This window comes from Notamacropus eugenii, chromosome 3, assembly GCF_028372415.1.
Source record: "Notamacropus eugenii isolate mMacEug1 chromosome 3, mMacEug1.pri_v2, whole genome shotgun sequence".
Taxonomy (NCBI): Eukaryota; Metazoa; Chordata; class Mammalia; order Diprotodontia; family Macropodidae; genus Notamacropus; species Notamacropus eugenii.
In genome coordinates, this window is record NC_092874.1 from 227,720,460 (window position 1) to 227,740,201 (window position 19,742).

The following is a 19,742-nucleotide window of genomic DNA, read 5'->3' on the forward strand; positions in this document are numbered from 1 at the left end:
TCGCTCAGCATCACATCATATAAGTTTTTCCAGGTCTCTCTGAAGTCTTCCTGTTCATCATTTCTTATAGCACAATAGTATTCCATTACATTCATATACTGTAATTTATTCAGCCATTCCCCAAATGATGGGCATCCCTTGATTTCCAGTTTTTGGCTACCACAAAGAGAGTTGTTGTAAATATTTTTGTATATGTGGGACCCTCTCCCATTTTTATGATCTCTTGGGGATACAGTCCTAGAAGCGATATTGCTGGGTCAAAGGGTATGCACATTTTTGTAGCCCTTTGGGCATAGTCCCAAATTGGTCTCCAGAATGGGTGGATCATCTCATAGCTCCACCAACAATGAATTAATGTTCCAACTCCACCACATCTTCTCCAGCATTTATCATCTTCCTGTTCTGTCATGTTAGCCAATCTGATAGGTGTGATGTTAAGTGAAATAATATGGAAGGAAGAAGGCTCAGGACAGAGCCTTGGGAGGACATCCCCATTTAGTGGGTGTAAGCTGGATGAAGATCGAACAAAAGAGCCTGATAGTCTGATACGTAGGAGGAAAACCAGGAAAAAGAAATAAATGTTAAACAAAAAGTGTTGGAGGAGTTTATAGGAAGCTGGATTAGTTAGATTTGAGCCTTAGAGAATGGATAGGTTTGAGATGGGTAGAGAATGTGTTTGTGAGGGAAGAGGGGACATTTTAGTTGAAGGGATCATGCTAAACTGGAGTGTGTCGGTACGGTAAATAGGTGAGGAATAGAGGACACCTGTAGGGTGGTAGTGGGAGCTAAAACCGGGGAGCTACACTGGGACCAGATAGTGGACTTTGAATGCTTTGAATACAGTTTTGTATTTTGTTTTATAGAAAATCGGGAGTTCTCCCTCCTGCCTACCCTCCTCCCCAAACAAATGCTGAAAGGCTAGAAAAGGGAAGTCTCTAGGGGGTGAATTCACAAAAAGGAAGCAAGAGACAGCTCTCAGAGCTTGTGAACTATGACAGCTTTTTACCCCTGGAGCCAATCACAGAGGTAGCAGGAAGAGATTCACCAAACAGGCCAGTTCTCCCCGCCCTGGGCCTTTGGGTAACTCTAGTGTTCTGGGTTACGGTGAGAAATTCCCCCCCCCCAGTTCAGTGGTCGTCATGTCGATGACCTCCTGCTACCAGCATAAGTTGACTGAGAAACTCACCATTTTAAATGACCGAGGACGTGGGGTTCTCATTCGAATTTATAACATCAAGAAGGTAAGTGGAAGCGACTGGTTTTGGCTTGTAGGGTTCTAAGGCCAGCCAAGGGTGTTCAGGGGTGTCTGTTGTCCTGAGGCCCTCAAGTTCAGTGGTTAGTGCTTACTCTCCTACACTTACCCTTACTTTTTGCCTATTTGAGTGGTCTCTAGCCACAACTAAAGGACTGGAGGAAATCGAGTCCTCTAGCAGGGTGAGGAGGCCAGACGGGTGGGTTCCTTCTCAAGTTCCCTCTTTCCTTAGTCTGAGTCTCATCACTGATCATTGTGACAAGTACCATAGTACAATCCTCTAGTAACTTTGGGTCCATTTTAATATCCTGCCTTGATTACTACCCAGGTGACCTTGGGAAAAATCACTTCATTTCTCTGAAAGGTTGTGTGTGTGTGTGTGTGTGTGTGTGTGTGTGTGTGTGTATGTGTGTATGTATTTCCTCATCAGAAGAATGAGAGGCTTGGGTTACATGGCCCCTGGGGACCCTTCCAGCCACCTAGATTTATGATTTTATGATTAATACTATGATGAGTATCTGGTTTTTTGCTGGGGCAGAAGCAACAATTATATTCTAAGCCTCTTGGAGAAAGGATTTGACCCAGAATCCCAGGGTTCACCCTCATAGTGATATTTGATGTAGACTCCTCAGCTGAGACTTTATCAGAAGAGTGGGGGAGAGAGGAGAACCTATTGCCTGGGTAGAGAAGAATAATATCTTTTGAGATAGATAGAGATATCGATTTTATTCCCTCCTAGGGGACATAGGAGCAATAAGTTAGATGGATATTAAGTGGAACAAAAGTGAGGTGAGGATGGCCAGTGACGAGAGAGAGGCAGAGGTGGGGGAGAAGAGAAAAGAGAATGGGGGCCAAGGAGGAGGAGAGCAGGGAAGGGTTTTATGCATTTTGCTATTAATCATATTGTCTGTATGATTCTGACCCTGCCTCCCACAGTGCCCTTTGTAGAGGAGCTTGTGTTGTAGAAATCAAACTGTGTTACTGAACCTCTCCCCAAATCTACTTTAGTTGTAGGCCTACCCAACAGACCGACTGCCTTCCAGCTCCTTCCTGCTTTGGTTAGGGGTGCTCGTTAGTTTAGCTTCCTCTTTGTGCCGGGCCAAGCAGAGAGCAGCCCTTAACTGGGCACCTCCCATTCTCTGATGTTTCTGTGGCCACTCAGCTTAGCTAGCCCTCTGATGCCAGTTCTAAGGGAATAATTCTCAGATCCCTCCTTCCTAAAGTAAGATTGGAAGGACAAATTAGGCAGGCAGGGTGATGCTTCTAGATGGTCAGAGGGCAGGTAGAGACCTTCTCTGTTTTCTTCCACCCAGACTTGTTCAGACCCTAAAACTAAGCCACCTTTTCTCCTGGAAAAGTCCATGGAATCATCTGTCAAGTACATCAGCAAGAAATTCCCCAACATAGATGTCCGAAGCAGCACGGTGAGAAGCCTGCCTCCTTCCTTTCCTCTCTTTTCTTTTTTAATTTTTTCAGCTAACAAACAGTTATCTTCTCTCCTTTCTCCCACTCTCCACCCTGGAAAAAAAGAAATAAATGGAAAATAAAATCTTTATAAGAAACATGCATAGTACAAGCAAAGCAAACTCCCCTGTTGGCCATGTTCTCTCAACCCCAGCACCATCCCAGGATGAACTAGGCCCACATTCTCCAGCTGCCAACTTGATAGAGGGTGGGGAATTAAATATTGTAACAATAGCTAGCATTTACATAAGCACTTTTTACACATTATCTCACTACAACCCTGTGAATTAGGTGATTATTATGAGCCACCACCTCACTGCATTGCCTAATAGTCTTCTTCGATTTGATTTGTTTTATGGTTATAACTTTGCAGCTTCTGAATATTCATTCCGAGAACGTAAGACTGGGAACCTCAACTGACCAAGCAGTGACCCTCCCCATTCCCCCAAAGCAAGGTTGGGAAAATGCCTACTCTCAGAGCAGCAGATCCTGACCATTTTTGTGCAATCAATCTGTTGAAACTGGTGGATCCTGTCTCCAAACTGTGTTTTTAAATGCATAACATAAAATAGATAGGATTATAAAGGAAGCCAAATATATTGAAATACGGGTATTAAAAAATATTTTTTTCAATGTTCATGGACCAAAGTTATATTTTAGAGAAGAAAACTACATCAGCCTAACATATTGTTATTTGATTGCTTTTCTTAGCTAGTAGTTCCCAGATTTGCCTTATCTTAGGCTTACTTTTAACTTTGTTGAGCCCCTTTCTCATTAACCCCTTTTTTTTTTCTAAGAGTTTGGTATAATGGAAAGAGTATACTCTGGGTAGATACTCTACTCTGACACTGACATTTGACCATGGGCAAGAGGCTATTTTTTTGCTTTTTCTTTTAAAAAAATTTATATTTTATTTTTTCACCAATTACATAGAAAAACTATTTCTAACATTTATTGAAAAATTTTTTTTGAGTTCCGAATTCTCTCCTTTCCCTTCCCCCTCATTGAGAAGGCAAGAAATTTGATATAGATTATACATGTACAGTCATGAAAAACATATTTACATGTTAGTTGTGTTGTGAAAGAAAACACAGACAAAAACATCCAAGGAAATAAAGAAAAATTATGTTTCGATTTACATTCAGATTCCATCAGTTCTTTATCTAGAGGTAGATAGCATTTTTTTTATCCTATGACCTTCAAAATTGTCTTGGATCATTGTATTACTGAGAATAACTAAGTCATTCACAATTAATTATCACACAATAATGTTGTTACTGCAAACAATGTTCTCCTGGTTCTGCTCATTTCCCTTTGCATCACTTCATGTATGTTTTTCCAGGTTTTTCTGAGAGCATCCCATTTGTCATTTCTTGTAGCACGATAGTATTTATCACAATTGTACACAATGACTTGTTCAGCCATTTCCCACCTGATGGATATCTCTTCAATTTCCAGTTCTCTGCCACCACTGAAAGAGCTGCTAAAACTATTTTGGTACAGATAGGTCCTTTTCCTTTTTGTTTTTTATCTTTTTGGGATGCAGACTTAGTAGTGATAATGCTTTGTCAAAGGGTACGTGTGATTTTATAGCCCATTGGGTATAGTTCCAAATTGATCTCTAGAATGGTTGAATCAGTATACTACTTCACCAATAGTGTGTTAGTGTCTCAGTTTTCCCACATCCCTTACAACATTTGTTATTTTCCTTTTCTTTCATATTAGCCAATCTGATAAATGTGGGTAGCTCAGAGTTGTTTTAATTTGCCTTTCTCTAATCTATAGTGATTTAGAATATTATTTTCATATGACCATAGATAACTTTGGTTACTTCATTTGAAAACTACCTGTTCATGTCCTTTGACCATTTATCAATTAAGGAATGGTTCTTATTTCTATAAATTTGACTCACTTCTCTATATATTTGAGAAATGAGGTCTTTATCAGAGAAACTTGCTCTAATTTTTTCCCCACAGTTATGATTAATATGTATTTTCCTCCATTCTATTTTCCCTTGTTTAGCCTTCTCTCTGTCTTTCTGTCTGTGTGTGTCTCTCTCTCTCCTTTCACCCTGTTCATTCTCAAAAGTGTTTTGCTTCTGACTTTTACTTTCCCTAAGTCCCCACCCCTACCCCCACCCCCACCCCCTTCTCTTATCCCTTTCCCCTCCAACTTTTCTGGGTAAGATAGATTTCTATATTCAACTGAGTGTTTTATGTTATTCTCTTTTTGAGCCAATTCCAGTGAGAATATGGTATATGTGTTCCTTCTTCTACTTCCCCCATCTTCTTCTCCACTGTAAAAGTTCTTTCATGTCTCTTTCATGTCAGATAATTTACCCCATTCTACCTCTCCCTTTCCTGTTCTCCCAATGCATTCCTCTTTCTCACTCCTTAATTTTTACTTTTTTAGATAATTATTCCATAATACTCAGCTCATAACTGTATCCTCTGTCTATGTGTAGTCCTTCTAACTGCTGTAATAATGAGAAAGTTTTTAGGAGTAACAAGTATCATTTTCTTATGTTGGAATGTAAAACAATTTAACCTTATTGAATCCCTTATGATTTCTCTTTCCTGTTTACCTTTCCATGCTTCTCTTGAGTCTTGTATTTGAAGGTCAGATTTTCTATTCATCTCTGGTCTTTTCATTAGGAATGCTTGAAAGTCTTCTAGTTCATTGAAAAGCCATTTTCCCCCTGAAGGATTATACTCAGTTTTTCTGGGTAGGTGATTCTTGGTTGTAATCCTATCTCTTTTGTCCTCTGGAATATCATGTTCCAAGTCCTCTGATCCTTTAATGTAGAATTGGCTAAATCTTATGTTATTCTGACTGTGTGACTCCATGATATTTGAATTGTTTCTTTTTGGCTTGCTTGCAATATTTTCTAACTGACCTGGGAACTCTGGAATTTTGCTCTAATATTCTGGGGGGTTTTCCTTTTGGGATCTTTTGCAGGAAGTGATCAGTGGATTCTTTCCATTTCTATTTTACCTTCTCGTTCTAAAATATTGGGGCAGTTTTCCTTGATAATTTCTTGAAAGATAATGGCTCAGCTCCTTTTTTTGATCATCACTTTCAGGTGGCCCAATAATTCTGAAATTATCTCTCTTTGATCTGTTTTCCATGCCAACTGGTTTTTTTCCCCAGTGAGATATTTCACATTTTCTTCTATTTTTTTTCATTCTTTTGGTTTTGTTTTATTGTTTCCTGATGCCTCATAAAGTCATCAGCTCCCACTTGCCCAATTCTAATTTTTAAGGAATGATTTTCTTTAGTGAGCTTTTGTACTTCTTTTTCCATTTGGCCAATTCTACTTTTTAAGGAGTTCTTTTCTTCAGTGAATTTTTGTGTAACTTTTTCATTTGGCCAATTCTGCTTTCAAGTCATTCTTCTCTTCACTGGATTTTTGTGCCCTTCTCCCTCCCCTCTCCCACTTTTTGCTATCCTGGTTTTTTTTTAAGTTGTTCTTTTCTTTAAAAAATTTTTTTTTGTTTTTGCAAGGCAGTTGGGGTTAATTGACTTGGCCCAGGGTCACACAGCAAGTGTCAAGTATCTGAAACCAGATTTGAACTCAGGTCCTCCTGACTCCAGGGCCAGTACTCTATTTAATGCACTCTCTAGCTGCCCCATGGTATTATTTTCTTCAGTACTTTTTGTTCCTCCTTTACCAAGTTGCAGACTCTTTTTCATGATTTTCTTGCATCACTCTCATTCTTCTCCCATTTTTTCCTCTACCTCACTTACTTGATTAAAAAAAAATTTTTTTTTGTCCTCTTCCATGACCTGAGACCAATTAACGTTTTCCTTTGAGGCTTTTGATGTAGAACTTTTGACTTTGTTGTATTTTTCTGAGTATGTGTTTTGATCTTCCCTACTACCCTAGTAACTTTCTACAGTCAGGGTCTTTTTCTGCTGCTTGTTCATTTTCCCAGCCTATTTCTTGACTTTTAACTCTATGCTAAAGTGGATCTCTGCTTCCAGAGTAGAGGAGGCACCACTCCAAACTTCAGATATTTTGAGCAGCTGTTTTCAGAGATAATTCTGGGGATCTGTAATTTTTCAGTTCTACCAAGGTGGTATGATTTAGGGAAAATTGTGTTTACTCGTCCCCTGGCCTGTGCTGTGATCTGTGAGTGACCATAAGCACTCTTTTCCACACTGAAGCTGTGCCAGGGTCTCAATTCCTTTGTGTTTGCAAGCCCTTGGTGTGCTAGTGCACGTCCTTGCCCTGAGACTGAGACTAGAGACTTCAACCCAGATTCAGAAATGAGCAATGAAAAAGAGCTTGCCCTTGCTGCCAGCAGGAGTCCTTCTTAAATCCTCTTTTGACTTTTTGACCCCCTTACCATTTGTGGACTGAGAGATCCAGCAACTGCCACTTTCACTGCTGATTCAGTCAACTCCATGGCCTACTTCTGGTTTGCTGGTGCTGGGCCTGCACTGGACAGTACTCCACTCTCATTCTAGTACAACAGACCTTTCCTGCCAACTTTCTAAGTTGTCTTGGGCTGAAAAATTGTCTCACTCTGTCCTTTTGTGGGTTCTGCTGCTCCAGAATTTGTTTTGAGGCATTATTTAAAGTCATTTGCTGAGAAACAGTGAGTTCCTGTCTTTTCTCCACCATATTGGCTCTGCCTTCTGCAAGTGGCTTTAATCTCTCAGAGTCTCAGTTTCTTCATCTATAAAATGGGTATATGAGTACTTGTCCTACTTATTGCACAGTGTTGGTGATAATAATAATGATAATAATAATATCTAACATTTCTAAAGTGCCTGTTATGTGCTGGGCACTGTGCTAAGTGCTTAACAAATATCTCATTTGATCCTCACAGAAAGCATGTACTTTTTTTTTTACAGCTGAGGAAACTGAGGTAAACAAAGGTTAAGTGATTTGCCCAGGGTCATGCAGCAAGTAAATATCTGAGGCTGGTAGCTCAGATCTTCCTGATTCCAGGTCCAGAGCTCCATACACTGTATTATCTGTTGTACAGAAAGCACTTTGTTTAAGAAAAATGCTATATACATGTGAGTTGTTATTGTTTCCTCTTCTCCCAAAGTCAAGGCTTTTCCAAGTTTCCATCTTTCCTCTTTTCCCATCCAATAAGTCCTTGCTCATTTTTCTTAGAAACATCCATTATAATATCCATCTACTTCAGCTGCCAATTTCCTACTTTTAAATTTTATTTTAAATCTTCTAAATTTTTTAACATCTAACTCTATTTAAACATCTAAATTTCCTAGTGTGGCCATAGATTCATTGATTTCTGAAGTGGGAAGGGGCTTTGAAAGGACAGTCATTTTATATAGCCTTCTGAGTCTAAACAGGACTACATTGAAACTCTCAGGCTATCTCCCCTGTGCAGGGTTTTCCAAAGAGGAACATTATTTCCCTTAGTCATATTTTAACATCTGTTAGGAAGTTCTTCATGTCTAGCCCAAAATGTTCTGGGTTTTAGTTGAGCCCAGTTCTATTTTTTTGTTGTTTTGTTTTGTGTTCTCTCCAGCAACACTTAGGACCTGTTCACCGGGATAAAGCAGAGATTGTCAGATTCCTCACCAGCTATTACCAGTCATTTGTGGATGTCATGGAATTTCGGGTGAGTAGCCTCTAATTCTGTCCTAATCTTGAGAGACCAGGGAGGGACCCTGCGCAGTCCTTTCTCTCTCCTAGAAGGCTGTTAATCTAAAGTGTTTAAGATTAAATCCATCTTCATCTTAACAGTCAAAACCATTGGTAGTGGAATTAGGAAGTTTATCTAAAACGCATCATGCTCAGGGACCTGACCTCTGCTATTTTCTCTAGGAACTCAAGTGGGGATCTCGTAGAGGATGAGATGACAAGGGAAGTGAGAGATAGGAAGCTTAGCAAAGGAGATAGCACTGGAAAAAGGATAGGTGCTATTGTACTGGAGATTTGAATTGAAAGAATTTACAGGGTAGAAGGGAACCATGATGGCCACAATGTAGATAACTCTAAGGTACAGTATTACACAATAGTTATGCTGAAGCAGTCTATCCATCATATCAAATATGTGGTTTTTGTCAGGTCACTTTAATTTATCTATACAACTTCATTTTGGCCAAGTACCTTAAATGCTGAGGGTAAAGAGTGTTTAGGATCCCAAAATACCAACGTGCTGGGTCCTGCCTGAATGCATTTGACCCAAGCCTTCTTTCAGCCTTTTAAGAAAAGCAAAATTTATTAAAGATTTGTCATATTGGGTAGACCCTTAAGGAGCCTAAATGTTTGTGACATTTGTATTGACAAGGTTGAATCTCTCAGCTAGATTGCTTCTCAGTTAAATTGAATCTGTGAACCTTCATGGAGACAAGAAGGTTCTTATATACAGAACGACTGTGGGAGGGATCTAGGGGTGCTCTGTCTAGTAGTCTGGGGTGGTGGGAGAAGGGATTTAGGGAGGGTCTTGAGGAGGAGTCTAAGGAGGTTCTTGATGGGATTGGGGTGACTAGAAGTCAGAACCAAGAGAATGGGATTTTGATGGGATCAAGGATGGGAAGCAGCTGGAAGCAATTGGAGAAAGCGACAAGAAAAGGCTTGTGGCCTCAGGCCATCAAGTGGAAAAATTCCAGGAGAGTTCAGAGGGGTTCCCAGATTCTGTACCCCATCATGACCACTATGGAGCTCAATTTCCTTTATAGTCCCATAGTTCTTATTTTTTAAAATGAAGGAGTTGGATTAATCAACCAATTAATAAACATTTATTAAATGTTTACTGTGTGCCAGACACTATGTGCTAAGCATGAGAATACAAAATGAAGCAAAAGAGAGCTCTTGCCCTCAAATAACTTATAGTGGAATGGGGGAAGGCAACATGCAACAAATATATCCAAAGCAAGCCACATACAGAATGATTGAAAATAATTAATAGAGGGAAGGTCCTGGGATAAAGAGGGGTTCAGGAAAGATGAGAGGATTGGTATTGTCTCTTCTAATGCTAAACTTTCATTTGACTGAGACCCTTAGCATCTAAAAAGGGGGAAAATGTGTCTTTAGGGAAGTTGACTTAGTTCAAGGATTGAGACTTTCTCCAAAGGTAATCTGGCGTTTGTTTAATGACATGTAGACCAATAGGCATAACTTTTGGGCTGGGGGCGGGGGAGGAGCGATAGCTGAGTGTGCTCTGCCAACACAGAAACTTAACGAGTACTTTGGGTAATCTTTCCCAATATAATACAATGTAGCTGTCATTTATCAAACATATATTTATAAAGTGTAGACCACTGCAGGGCTCTGGGGAGATGAAAAGCTGAGATAAGACCTGGTCCCTGACCTCATGGAACTTTCAGTTTACTAGTATAAATTGCTACAAAATATAATATTACACGATAAACTCATCAGAGAGTTATATCAATAGGATCCAAAAATATGATTTTAAGAATTCACTTTAATTTTACCTGCAATAAGGGCACAATGTCTAGCACCAAGGTATATTCTGGTCACATTTTGGAAAAGCTAATGTTAGAATATGAAGCGCTCTAGTCCTTATATGGGCCATATTTCTTTCCCCCCACTTGAGGATGGAGTATTTATAATAATGCCTATGGTGGCATTATTTTTCAGTACTTGTTTTCTTTCAAGGAGATATCATTTCAGGGTATGGGTCCTTAATAGTTTTTGTTTCAAGAGTCCCTCTACCAATCTGTGAAGCCCATGGACCCTTTCTCAGAAGAATGCTTTTAAATGTAAAAAATAAAATACATAGGATCACAGGGGAAACTAATGGGATTGAAATACAGTTATCAAAATATTGAAACAAAAAAATTCATGGACCTCAGGTTAAGCACCCCTCTAGGGGAGGCTGCCTGTGTTGAGTCTGGTATTTCTAAGAAATGTGAGCTAAAATCAGTCATAACTGCCTTTTGGGAAGTATCCTTTGCTTTTTTTCACCCTACATCTTCTGGAGTTTGAGATATGATAGGAAACTTTTAAGTCATGCTGAATACCTACCTTCTGTTCTCTATTTTGTCATTTCCTTCTTGGCTCTTTGGAACCAAAGGGCTCTTTAGTGTATTTCCTCTTCCACACATCCCCATCTTACATCTGTATTTGTCTTGACTTCTCTCCTCAGGATCATGTATACGAGCTTCTCAACACCATTGATGCTTGCCAGTGCCATTTTGACATTGTAAGGTCTTCTGCCCTGCCCCTGTGTCAATGAGATGGCCATGAGAAAGGATACCCAGCAGGAGGGTTGGGAGAGTCAAAGACATTTTGGGGAAAGGGTACTGGGAATTAAACGAAGCCCCTCAAAGGGCATTTAGGTAGCATGGTACTGGGGAAAAAGAATTTACTTTGGAGGCAGAGAACCTGGGTTCAAATTGTATCTTTGATACTACCTATGTGACTTTGGGTAAGTCTTTTGAATCTCTCTGGGTCTCAGTTGCCTCATTTGTAAAAGGAAAGAGTTGGACTAAGTGTCTTTGGAGGTTCCTTCCATCTCTAATTCTGTGATCCTATGAATATTTAGTGCTTACTTAGAGCAGGGCATTGAGGACTCTAATGGGATTAGGGGAATGTCTATCATGGTTAGTATTTTCCTCAGACTACAATTCTATTACCAAAAGCACCCAAGATAACGACTATTTAACATATATTTACAAGTTAAGCATGCCTTTGATGGAATTTATTTAATGTAAACAAGTACAGAAATCTCCCAGGCTCTTTGAGTGTTTTCTTATTCATTTTGCTTTTTTTCTTTCCCTAGCCTTCTTTTAATCCTTGCTCCTTGCTCTATGGTTTCTCTCCCCATCTCAATCTCTTTCCTTTCCTATTCTCCATGCTCTCTGCTTTCCTTCTGCCTTCTCTTGGTTCATATTGGTTGATCCCACCTGGGAGAGCTTACCAATTAGATCCATCAACTCAATTAGTAGCTGATAGAAGGTGAGGAGTAGGAAGGTCCTAATTAATGGACTGTCTGATCTGTATTCCTCCCCCCTGCCACACACCTTTTTTCCCTTATAGAACCTCAACTTTGACTTCACCCGGAGCTACTTGGACCTGATTGTGACCTACACCTCAGTTATCTTGCTGCTGTCACGGATTGAGGACCGGAGGGTACTCATTGGCATGTATAACTGTGCCTTTGAGATGACACAGGGCCACAGGTGGGTCAAGGGAAACCACTATTCCAAGAGCCCTATACGTGGGGCTTTGAGATAGGGGTTGGCTACAGAGAGAATAGAAGAGGTGCACCTTGACCTCTGGGAGCTGATGGTCCAAATGGAGAGACATAACTCCTAGAAATGAAAACAACTTGAATTTCCTATGAACCAGGTGCAGATCAACATAGAGCCACCTCATGAATAACAACTTTTCCCTTTGCATTGGACATGGTGCTTTTTAAATATTGGTTTGGCTTCTGCCCCCTGCCCCCTCAGCTCCTGTGGGTCCCGCTGTAGGGAACTGCAAAGGGAATGCAATCTTACTTTGCTTAATATGAGTAGAAAAAAAATCAAGAAAATAACGCTATGAGAAATGACATTTACTATAATACATTCCAAGCAAAACCTAACTGATTTGTGTATTAGATACAGCCTTCCTGCTCCATTAGTACACATATTTAGACCTGACTATCTGAGTTCAACTTGAGCACTTGAGGGCTGAGGTATCGTGGGATTTTAGGATCGTTGATTTAGAGCTGGAGAGGACTTCAAAGGTCATCTAGTCCAGTGATGTCAAGTTCAAATAGAAATGGGAACCAGTAAACTGTATATAAGGATCCCTGGGGGCTGCATATTGATTTAGAAAACCATATATTAATATTATTTGTGTTTTATTGCATTTTTATTTATTTTGTTAAATATTACCCAACTACATTTTAGTCTAGGGGCAACTAGGTGGAGCAGTGGATCCAGCACTGAGTTTGATGTAAGACTCCTCTTCCTGAATTCAAATCTGGCCTCAGACACTTAGTAGCTGTGTGACCCCAAGCAAGTCATTGAACCCTGTTTGCCTCAGTTTCTCATCTGTGAAATGAGCTGGAGAAAGAAATGGCAAACCATGCCCAGAAAATCCCAAAGAGGGTCACAAAGAGTTAGACGTGACAGAACAACAACGGTATTTTAATCTGGTCCAGGCTGTATCTGGAGCATTGTGTCCTTCATGAGAGCAGCAGGCAGTGTTCAAGACCTCTTCTCTAGACCAGGTCCTTGTTTTATAGACAAAGACACTAATTCTAGAGAGATGGAGTCGCTTGCTCCAAGTCCCATTGGTTAGTGGTGATGGAGTGAGGATGCCAAGCCTGGTACTTTGGCACCAAATGCTACCCTTTCCACTGCCCCATGTGGGATGGGGAAATGATCAAAGCTCTCATGCATGTGTGTGTGCTAACGTGTTGCCATAGGCACACGTATTTGTAAACTGGCCTGGTGGGCGTGTACATATTCCCTTTAGGACACCGGGGTGCATCCATTTTGGGGCCACGTCCATTGCTTGACTTTGATTCCATCAGCTGAGCCCTTAATCTCTGGAGATATTCCAGCAGAGGTTGGGGGACCACTTGTTGTGAATGGTCTAGGGGAGATTCGTCAGGCTTGCCTTAAGTCCCCTTTCAACTTGGGCATTGTATGAGCCCAAGTACTGGTTAAGGGCCTATCATGTTTCTAGCACTGGGCTTCTTGTTTCAGCACACAATTAAGGAAGGAGAGTGTATGGGCTTCCACATTTGGAGTATTTTGTTTTCTTTATACAGAATATAGCATACATGACCTGGGATTTCTGTAGTCCATGTGCTTAATACATCTCTTGAGGAGGGGGTGAAGTGGGACAGTTGCCTGTGAACATATATTTGATTCTGTGTGTACATATGAGGATTGCAGCAGTGGAAAAATTTCAGGATCTGATGTCAGATAATCTGGGTTCAAATCTCAGCTATAATATTCACTCCCTATGTGACCTTAGACAAGTCATTTGACCTCTATTGGCCTCAGTTTTCTTGTCTGTGTAAGACCTCCTTTGAGGCCTCTTCTCACTCTTGAACTATGATTCTAAATAAAGCTGTTAAGAAATTGCATAGACAGAATTTTGGATTGGGCATCAGAGATTGTGGATTAAAGCACTGCCTCTATTGCTTCCTTACCTCCTTGGGCAAATGACTTCATCTGTCTAGGCCCCACTTTCTTCATGCATAAAAGGATGAGGTTGAACTCAGTGACAGAGGTCCATGCTGGCCCTAGATCTGTTCCTGTCTCCAAATTCTCATCCATTTCTTTTCCTGTACTTTGTCACATCTGGGAGACAGCCTAACTCATCTGATTTAACATGCATTTCAAAAAATGCCGTAACTATTAAAACACCTTTTTTTTTTTTTACAGACAGATGAAATAAATCTATTCTAGCCAAATTGAAAAAAAATCTTAGAGACTAAGACATGCCTTCCAGGACTCTCTCTCCCCTGGGGCCCCTTGTGGATGAGCAGATGGGTAAAGGAAGGCCTATAATATTTTCAAACTCTTTTCCCCAGTGACCCCAGCTTTGCTCGTCTGGGCCAGATGGTTTTGGAATATGATCATCCCCTCAAGAAGCTGACAGAGGAGTTTGGTCCCCACACAAAGGCAAGCCTCTGGGGCAGAGAAAGCATCATCAGAATTCAGTTTTCTTGCCTCCTTACTGTCTCTTCACTCTAGGGTTCTTTTTGTCTCTCTCCACAGGCTGTGAGTGGGGCCCTCCTCTCCCTGCACTTCCTCTTTACACGAAGGAACCAGGGTGCTGAGCAGTGGCGGAGCGCCCAGCTTCTGAGCCTCATTAGTGCCCCACCAACCATGATCAACCCTGCCAGCTCAGACACGGTCAGTTCCCTCCCCTGGCAGGCTGTAGTGATAGCTAAGACCAATTCTGGGGAAGGGTGGTTCTTTCAGGCCCAGGATGTCCTGGTGCACTAGGAGAATTGAGCATTGTCTCTGAATTACCTGAAAGGGACAAGTCAGAATTTCTTGGCTGGTGGACATTTGCGGATTGGTTTGGAGATTGGGGTAGGTGTAGGGATTTGAGTTTGTTTTATACATTGTAGGCACTCATTAATATATATTGAATGAAAAAGTAGAGGGAAAACTGAGGCACCAGCAGGGTATCCGTCAAGGCCTCCAATTAATCACCTGATAGTTTCTGAGTGTCTACTTGGCAGAACAAGGCTGTCTTTGAAGCTTCCTTTTATCTTAGACATTCCCCAAAGCACTCTTCCCTTCTCTTAATAATTTCTCCCTTCTCCTTTCATCCATTCCCACAATACCAGTTATCCCCTTTAAGATAACTTCCAAACCTGTAGGTGTGGCTCTCACTAAAACTAACTCCAATAGCTTCTTTTTCCGGTGTCTCCCTATTCCAATTCATTCTATATGTTGCTGTGAGAGTAAAGATTCCTAAGGCATGATTCTGATCCTGCTACCCCCCTACTCTGACATCTTCAATAGCTCCCCATCACCTCCAGAATAAGTCCAAACTCTTAAGCGTGTAATTTGTCCTATGAATAGTAACTGAATATTTATTTATTTTGGGTCAGGAGTTTGAGTGGGGAGGGGGATGAAAAAGTTAATCCCTATTTTCAGAGAATGGCAGTCTAGTTAGGGAAACACGATGTACAAAAATAACTCATATTACAAGGCAATATAAAATTAGTACCAGATGAGTGATGTGGACACTGAATAGGAAAGGAGGGTAGAGGATGAAGAGATCAGTGTGGTCTGGGTTGGTCAGTGAAAACTTCAGAGTCCTACCTCCCAGTGTTCTACTTTTGTTTGTAGTAATGTCTGAGATGTTGATATAATTTATAGAAGGTAAATCTTTTATCTATTGTGTCTCTATTTTTCTTCCCTTTTCTATTTGTACTCCTTCCTCCAATTTCCCCAACACCTGTTATAGTTGCTTTCACCCAGTTAGGTCCACCCATTGTGGCCTGGTTTACTCAGTTACATGGTAAATTGAGTCCTATCTTAGTTCATCTGTCCTCATCTGTGACTCTTAATCAGTAGTGAGAGTCCTGGCTTGACCTTCAGCCACCTCCTCTTTCTCCTGGGCTGCCCTTCTCCCCCAGGGCAAGGACAAGTTGACTGACTGATTGACCTTTCTCTCTCTTTCTCTCAGATGGCCTGTGAGTATCTCTCTTTGGAGGTGATGGAACGTTGGATCCTTAGTAAGTGTTCCGGGGAACGGGGCTGAAGGAGGTTTGATGAAAAAACAGTGAAACCCAAGGGCTGTAACCTCTGAACTTCCTTCTTTCTGGCATTCTCCCCACTTGTAGTAGGGTTCCTCTTGTGCCATGGTTGCCTTAATGCCAACCCCCAATGCCAGAAACTATGGAAGCTGGGCCTGCAGGGCTCCTTGTACATCACCCTCATCCGAGAGGAAGTACTTCAGGTGCACAAGGTCACTGAAGACCTGTTTGGCAGTTTGAAGGGGTAAGGTTTCCAAGAGCTGGTCTAACATCCTTTGGGATGTCTCTCTTCTTTCTCATTCTGAATCAGTCAGTGAGTTTGTGTCAAAGCCAAGGAACACAGAGCAACGTTCCAGGGGTCTAAGTGCATCTTAAAGAACAGGCATAAAAAGGGTAAACCAAATCCTTGCTTTCAGGGAATTTTTCATCAAAAAGTAAAGGTACATAATGTGGTTGAAAGCAAAGGATTTGAGAAGACAGAAAAGTTAGGTATTGGTCCTGGCCCTGCTAGAAGAGCTGTATAATTTTGACCAAGTCAACGACTTTGGTTTCTCTTTCCATCTGTAGAATGATGTGAGTTGAACTAGGAAATTTTTTAAAAAGTCTCATTATGTGTTTTGTTTTTACATTATAGATACTTACAGTTTACCCCAATACTTTTCTCACTCAAAGATTTTTAACGCTAAGATATAAATGTGTGTGTGTGTGTGTATGTGTGTGTGTGTGTGTGTGTATGTAACTTTAGATAATTAATGAAAGATGATTGAGAAGGAAAGGTGGGTCAGGGATGGTGTTACTGGGTGGGAGGATGGACAGTGTTAATATGGGAGGTCTTCTTGGAGGAGGAAGCCAAGCAGAAAACCACTAAAAGAAGCATTTGACAGGATGCTGTTAGAGAGTGAGTGGAAGAGCAGGATGACTTCGAACGATCCAGTTTTCAGCAGCATTCTGGAATGGTTCCATGGCAAAAGTGTCTGCTGTATCTTAGTAACAGGCCCTGCTTCTGGACCCAGAAAACAAAGAAAATTCAGTTAATTTTCACTATAGTTATCTAGTTTCTAATTTTAACGTTTGTTACATGACTAACCTAGACTCTCTCTTTCTTAGGTTTCCTGTATAAGGGGAAAAATAATCTAGATTAGATGGGAAACAAACAATAGCAACATAAGTTTTGGTAAGGGAATCCGGGCTGCGAGTCCTATGAGAGAGCCAGACATAGGACAGAAAGCATCTTCCGAAGCTGGGGACTGGGAAGGGAAGGGTTGAGCTGGGAGGGTGGCACATGTCCTCTCCCAAGCTGGAATGTGCTTCTGCAGTGGGTTAGGCAGAGGGTAAGATCCTCTAATGAGATTATTCACATTGGGTCTACATAGAAAGATGGGCCCCAATGACTCCCCAACTCTGCTGTGCTTGTCAATACCCAGGTATGGCAAACGAGTGACAGATGTAAAGGAAAGCAAAGAGTATGTGGTGAATAACAGGTAGGAGGCATCCCCAGGTGGGTAGGAAGTGTCTTCGTGCTTTTCTGCGCTCCCCTTTCTCGTTGCCCTAGCCTCATTGTTTTTCTCTTACACATCTTAACCCAGTGTATGTGCTTCTTGCCCTCACCACCTACAAGTCCTTCCCTTTCTCTGAGAGCCAGTGTAGCCCAGGAAAACACACCCAATTTAAAGTCACAAGCTCTAGGTTCAAGTTTTGAATGTCACTTACTAGGGTGAGAAAATTTTGTCACTTTATTTTCCTTATTTATAAAAAAACGAAAATAATATCTCTTCTGTGTCATAAGGCTATTATTGTTATTGATAATAATAATGATACCCTCACATTATAAATTACTTCAGGATTTTGCCAGGTGTTTTCTCTGTGCATTATGTCCTTTAACTGTTCACTTCAAATGAGGTAATGTAAAGAACTTTGCAACCTATAATATGAAGGATTATTGTAATCTTCACCTCTAGTTTACTTCTTCTCCCACCCTTTTGCCCTTCATCCCTCCCAAATTTTGCAGGAGTAACTAAAGACTTTTGGCCATCTCCTCATTAATATTTACACACGTTGATCAAGGTCTGTCTCTGCCTATCAGGGCCACCCACTTTTCCAAAGGTGTTTAAGCATTCAATGAGTCCCTCCTCTTACTCCTTTTCTTCTTCACAGTGGCCAATTTCATTGTCAGCGCCGACAGTTTTTGAGGATTGCAGTGAAAGAGCTGGATTCTGTGTTAATGGATGAACCAGGACTTCTGGGTCCCAAGGCAAGTTGTAGAAAATATCAGGGAGAGTCCGGGATAAAGGTGGAGGGGTTGGGCTAGATGCTTTTTATGGTCCTTTAAACCTATGATTCTAAGAACTTGGTGATAAGGCCCAATTTAGGAATTGAGACTTGCTGTAAACATGTTTATTATAATATGGAGTGTGATCTTTAAGTGACTGAAACATAGAACTGCCCTAAAATATTTTGAACACTCTTGTCCTTGTCAGGTTTGGTTGTGTGAAGTTATCTTTGTACATGCTATGGTGAGAGTTGTGTGTACGCTTCAGGAATCACTTGGCGTTTCAAAAACTTACGCTGCCTCTGCCCTCTTGCCAGGCCCTCTTGGCCTTCCTGGCTCTGTCCTTTATCCGGGATGAGGTTAACTGGTTGATTCGACACGCAGAAAATGTCACCAAGACGAAGACCCCAGAGGACTATGCTGACCCGTGAGTTCCTGAGAAGGGCTTCCTTACAGGGGAAAAGGAGGACTTGGGCCAACTCTTTCCCTTCAAACTGCTTAGTATGGCGGAAGCTCTTGACTATGTCAGGACTGGGCAGGGGGGGAGGAATGTAGATTTAGAGTAGGAAAGGATCTTAGAGATCTTTCTAACTCTGCACCTTATGGAACAAAAGCCCAGAGAGAGGCTAAGTGACTTGTTCCAGATGATACAGTGATGGGAGATTTCTTTCTTTTTCTTTTTTTCCATCAAATTTATTTGCTTAAAGTTCCAAATTTTCTCCCCCTTTCTCTGGCTTTCCCTCCCCAAGACAGCATGCAGTCTTATATGGGTTCTACACATGCATTCCTATTAAACACATTTTCACATTAGTCATGTTGCATAGAAGAATTTAAGCAAAAGGGAGAAACCATGAGAAAAACAAAACATAACAAAGGAGAAAATAGTCTGTTTCATCCTATGTTCCAACTCCATAGTTCTTTTTCTGAACGTGGACGTGCATCATGAGTCCTTTGGAAACGTTTTAGGGCCTTGCATTGCTGTGAAGGTGTAAGTCTATCAAAATCAGTGATGGAATATTTCTTGAACCAAGTCCCCTGATTCCAGATTCATTGCCTTTCCATAATCCAAATCTCTCATTTTACAGATAAGACTCAGATATCCTTGAAAAGTCTGAATTCTCTCTGTTTCTCTGTCTTTCAATCTCTGTCTCTTCCTCCCTCTCCTCTCCTTTCCTTGCTTTCCCATCCTATATACATCTCTAGGCATATTGCAGAGCTGCTTTTCTTGCTGGAAGAGGTGAGAAGTCTGATCCAGAGACATATCAAAATCATCCAGCGCTATCACCTTCAGTATCTCGCCAGGTTCGATGCTCTTGTGCTCAGTGACACCATTCAGGTATGTCCTGTTGACCACAGAGGAATCTCTGTTCTCAAGCATCCAATATGAGGCAACTTAAAGGGGCAAAGGGCCTCATCCATTTTCCTCATATATAAGAAGGAGATGGGCAATTAGGTGGCATAGTGGATAGTGTGCTGGGCCTGGAATCAGGAAGTTCTGAGTTCAAATGCAGCCTCAGACATTTACTAGCTATATGATCCTGGGCAAGTCATTTAGTTCTGTTCGCCTTAGTTTTCTCATCTGTAA

The 19,742-nt window shown here is 41.1% G+C and overlaps 1 protein-coding gene across 3 annotated transcripts in view; it reads left to right on the forward strand.

Moving 5' to 3' along the window:
• NCKAP1L (NCK associated protein 1 like) overlaps window positions 1-19,742 on the forward strand; it is a 96,341-nt gene that overhangs the window by 36,799 nt on the left and 39,800 nt on the right. For 2 of the 3 annotated variants that reach the window (XM_072654924.1, XM_072654923.1), the window contains exons 2-13: window positions 2,566-2,676; window positions 8,224-8,316; window positions 10,810-10,866; window positions 11,703-11,845; window positions 14,203-14,293; window positions 14,390-14,527; window positions 15,819-15,867; window positions 15,976-16,132; window positions 17,313-17,369; window positions 18,043-18,139; window positions 18,475-18,584; window positions 19,361-19,493. In XM_072654924.1, coding sequence (XP_072511025.1) covers window positions 2,614-2,676; window positions 8,224-8,316; window positions 10,810-10,866; window positions 11,703-11,845; window positions 14,203-14,293; window positions 14,390-14,527; window positions 15,819-15,867; window positions 15,976-16,132; window positions 17,313-17,369; window positions 18,043-18,139; window positions 18,475-18,584; window positions 19,361-19,493 — 1,188 coding nt within the window. In that variant the 5' untranslated portion in view covers window positions 2,566-2,613. Of the gene's footprint in view, window positions 1-1,039; window positions 1,242-2,565; window positions 2,677-8,223; window positions 8,317-10,809; window positions 10,867-11,702; window positions 11,846-14,202; window positions 14,294-14,389; window positions 14,528-15,818; window positions 15,868-15,975; window positions 16,133-17,312; window positions 17,370-18,042; window positions 18,140-18,474; window positions 18,585-19,360; window positions 19,494-19,742 lie in introns of those variants that run through there. The other variant, XM_072654925.1, reaches the window with a different exon arrangement.